The 3882-nt window shown below is 27.5% G+C and overlaps 1 protein-coding gene across 1 annotated transcript in view; it reads left to right on the top strand.

Moving 5' to 3' along the window:
- The first annotated feature begins 3397 nt into the window (after positions 1–3397).
- Positions 3398–3882, top strand: part of LOC119645316 (cuticle protein 12.5-like) — a 1349-nt gene continuing 864 nt past the window's right edge. The window contains exon 1 of the mRNA XM_038045458.1: positions 3398–3484. Within this exon, the coding sequence (XP_037901386.1) occupies positions 3473–3484 (12 nt within the window). The 5' untranslated portion in view covers positions 3398–3472. The remainder of the gene's footprint in view (positions 3485–3882) is intronic.

The raw sequence follows: 3882 nt of genomic DNA, 5'->3' as shown, positions 1-3882 counted from the left end.
TTTAATAACTAAATATTTCTTTGCTTTATTTTTGTTTTTGCTTTTAACTTTAATATATAACATTTTCCATGACCTTGACCTACTTGAATGGAATTTAATTGTCGGTATTGTGGTTTAGTGTATTGCGGTTAATGTTGTCGCTGTGATTGTTCAAAACAAGTGTCACATATAGATGCATATACAATTGCATATAAAGATATATATATATATATATACATAATGTATAAATGTAGATAAATTAGTTAATATAAGATAACCTATACTTAATGTAAGGTAAGCAACTTATTCTCAAGGAATTTTGTAAGCAATTTTTTTCTTTTTTTTATCAAGAATTCTTAAACAAAATCTTTGCTAGGAATAGTCATATAAGGGATTAAATTGTTAGTATTCAATGTAAATAAAGTGCGAACACAACGTGCCTACGATTACTAGGCCTGCAATTGAATGCATGAAATAAATGCTAAATAGCATCTTTTCCATTAAATAGTTAGAAAATACAGAATAGTACTAAAGATCGAAACAGAGTAAATTCTTGTAATTGTGGTAAAAAACCCAAAACTTCACATTTAAATTTATAAACTACTTATGTTTCTAAGAAGTTTCCTTTAAGGTTAAGGTATAGGTACCGTTCTAGCGTAAAATATCTATTTTTGTCTTCTAAAACTTTCTTGCTAGACGGGAAACATTTAAATTTTGTTATGATTGGCGAATAAATGATTCACATGTAATCCATTCATTACGTATGCATTATCTATTCACTGCTCATATTCGTTTATTCCATTTTTCAATTAGCATTGACCTTAGGATTACAATAAGCATTTACATTAGCATTAATAGCTGGCACTGTCATGAGCATTACATTTAAATTGGCATTAGCATTGATATTGTCATTCGCATTGGCGATTGACAATACGGTTTCCATTAGATTCTTATATATTCAAAGAGTTTTCGTGAATTGACGAGGCATTGGAGTGGAAAAGAGAATTCTTTTCTTGTGTACCGTTCAAATGCATCCTTTTACGTACGTTTGTTCAATGGTTTCTAGGATAACTACAGTTTATGTCCCTAAACGCATTCGCAGCTGAACTGTCGGCTTCGTTTCTTTTAATGCAAGTTTGTCGGCTTCAATGCATTGCCCACTTACGTTGACGTTGGCGAAATTAATCAAAGCATTTTCTCCTCACGCCTTACCTTTTACCTAACACCTAATTAATCCATCATCCATCTAATATTTAATTTCCTATTAGCAGTTCATTGCTTAATAAGTACATACCTTGGAGCATACATACCTTTTAGGACAGCTATGACATTTTACCTATGATTATAATCAGTCTAATACTAACAATGATTTCTGACGTTAATCTTAATTGCTTTGAAGTGCTATTAGAAAATGTAAGGATATGTTCAGCTCAGCATTTCACTTCTCTTACCAGAGAACCAAACAGTAGTTTATTGTATTATTTCTCGGTTAGGGAATGTTGGCGATTAGGTGAGTTCGCGGTTGGTAAGCTTTCATAATAAAGATTACGTGTTAGCGTTAGGGGCCACAAAAATTTGGTACATCTAGTTACCGGCGCTTGCTTTCACTCTAGCTTAGAGATAATAAAGCATTTTTCTAATTGTTTCTGCAGATAGGAGATGAGATGTGATCTTTTCCGATCTTTCTAGTCCTTTATTATGCACCTGGCAGCATAACAACTTTGATTCAGTTAAGGTCTATGAAAGATAAACGCTTACTTGTAATTCATTAAACAGAATCGAATTCTTAATGATAGATATCGTATGTTGTTAAAGGCGGAATTTTGAATATCGATTAAAGGGTTTACATATAAGTTTGATGACAATAAACAATTTTTATTTATTCACTTTTTTTCTTTTTTTTTTTTGGTTTTTGTCCATTGCACATATTAATTTTTTTATTTTTTTATCAGTTCTATCGAATAAAATTCAATCTATTTGCTGTAAATAGTTGGTTGGTTGAGTGAAAGACTTAAGAAACGAACCTGTTGTATAAACATTAAATAAATTAAATTGCATTTTGATGTTATTAAATCAATTAAGTGCAACGAGTATGTGCGTTTGTTTATTTGCGTTAACTATATGAAAGACGAAAAAGAAGAAGAAGAATAAAAAATAAATAAAATAAATAAACGAATAAACAAACAAATAAACACAAAAGTGCCAACATGTTTAAATTATTTTGCAATAATCATAATAGCAACGACTAGTACAGCTGAAGCTAAACGCAACAAAAAGAAAAAAAATGAAAAAAACAAATCAAACGTATATGAAAAAAAAAAAAAGAAAAAATGTAAATTTGCAACGAATTGAAGTGAATTGAATTAAATTCAATCAAAATCAGATCAGATAGAAAAATAATTTTTTTTTTTCTTTTGAACTATAGACACGGTTTTCGTTGCAAAACTAATACAGCTTGTTATGTTAATAATAATAATAATTATAATTATCACTTTTGTATTTTTTTTTTTTTTTTTTAAATTTTTGAAACAAAAAAAATAAATTTATATAAAATAAAAAAAAAAATTTTTTATTTAATAAAAAAATTTTTAAAGGTTTTTGTAAAATTTAAAAAAAAAAAAAAAAAAAAAAAAAAAGGAAAAATTCCTACCAATAATGAAAATAAATATAAAAATTGAAAGCTTAAACCTCAATTGCAATCGAATAAAATAAAATGTAAAAAATGACAATTAAAATTTATTAAGACGGTCGGTCGGCAAAAATGTTTAATAATAAACTAATTAAGTGAACTACTTGAGCATAAAGCGACCGCAAGTTTAGTTTCATGTTTTTTTTTTTTTTTTTTTTTTTGTTTTTTTTTTTTTTATTTGCAAAAAATTTTTTTAATTTTTTTTTTTTTTTTGTTTTTTAATATTTAACTAAAAGTTTTTTTTTTCTTGGTTTACGTGCTTAGGTCAGAGCTTCTAATAGATTTCCGGTAACACAATTTATTTTATTGAGCAGATAAAGAAAAACTCTCTGTCATTATCTCAATGAATACTGACAGTTCGATTTTACTAAGATATATCTCCTAAGTTGGGTGATTGTACGCACATTTACTTGCATTGGTTGCATTCGCTGACAAAGAAAAATCTAACACTAAAGCTTTTGTTAAGCTTTCGGTCCATATTAATGCAATGCCTATGACTTTTAAAAATTTTTCTTACAATCCTCCACAATACAATTCTAGTTTTCTAGCTCTCAACTTTGTTTATCTTTTTTTCCTTTTTTCATTTTTTTCATTTTTTTTCTTATATATATTTTTTTTATTATTTGCGCCTTTAAATGTTTACATGTCTGCGTGTATTTAAGATTAGAATTTTTCCATAGACTTGCCGAATGAACACTTACTATAAATATGCTTGGACTTGATTCAGGGAAAACATAAACCAATTAACTTTAAACTGCAACAGTTACGCAAGAAATAAATCCTTAAAGAGAAAACTTTAACAAAATGTTGAAATTGGTAAGAATTTTGTATTTCGTTTGGGAAACGATATTCGTGCCAAAGTGCTAATAAATTCATTTAATAGAGAATTTAGAGGATTTGTTAAAAAAATAAACTCGAGAAGGAAAGGTTGGCTACATATATATATATATATATATATATATATGAGTGTGAAAAATAAAAATATTTTCTAAAGGTTTTCGAAAAATGTTTTGCGAAAAATGTGTAAAAATTTGTGTTCAAGCCTTTAATAGACTGCATAAATTGGGAATCACTGAAACACCCGCAAAATATTAAACGCAAAGTGTTAAAGTGTCAAAAGTTTTAATCGATTGAATTTCGTGAACCTTATCTCATTTGCGTGGCAATAATTTTATTTGTTTTTGCCTTTTATCGTTTTTTTTTTTTTTTTTTTT

The sequence above is a fragment of the Glossina fuscipes genome, unplaced genomic scaffold (assembly GCF_014805625.2).
Source record: "Glossina fuscipes isolate IAEA_lab_2018 unplaced genomic scaffold, Yale_Gfus_2 1, whole genome shotgun sequence".
Lineage (NCBI taxonomy): Eukaryota > Metazoa > Arthropoda > Insecta > Diptera > Glossinidae > Glossina > Glossina fuscipes.
Note: the sequence above shows the minus strand (reverse complement) of the source record. Positions and strands in the feature narration are given on the sequence as shown.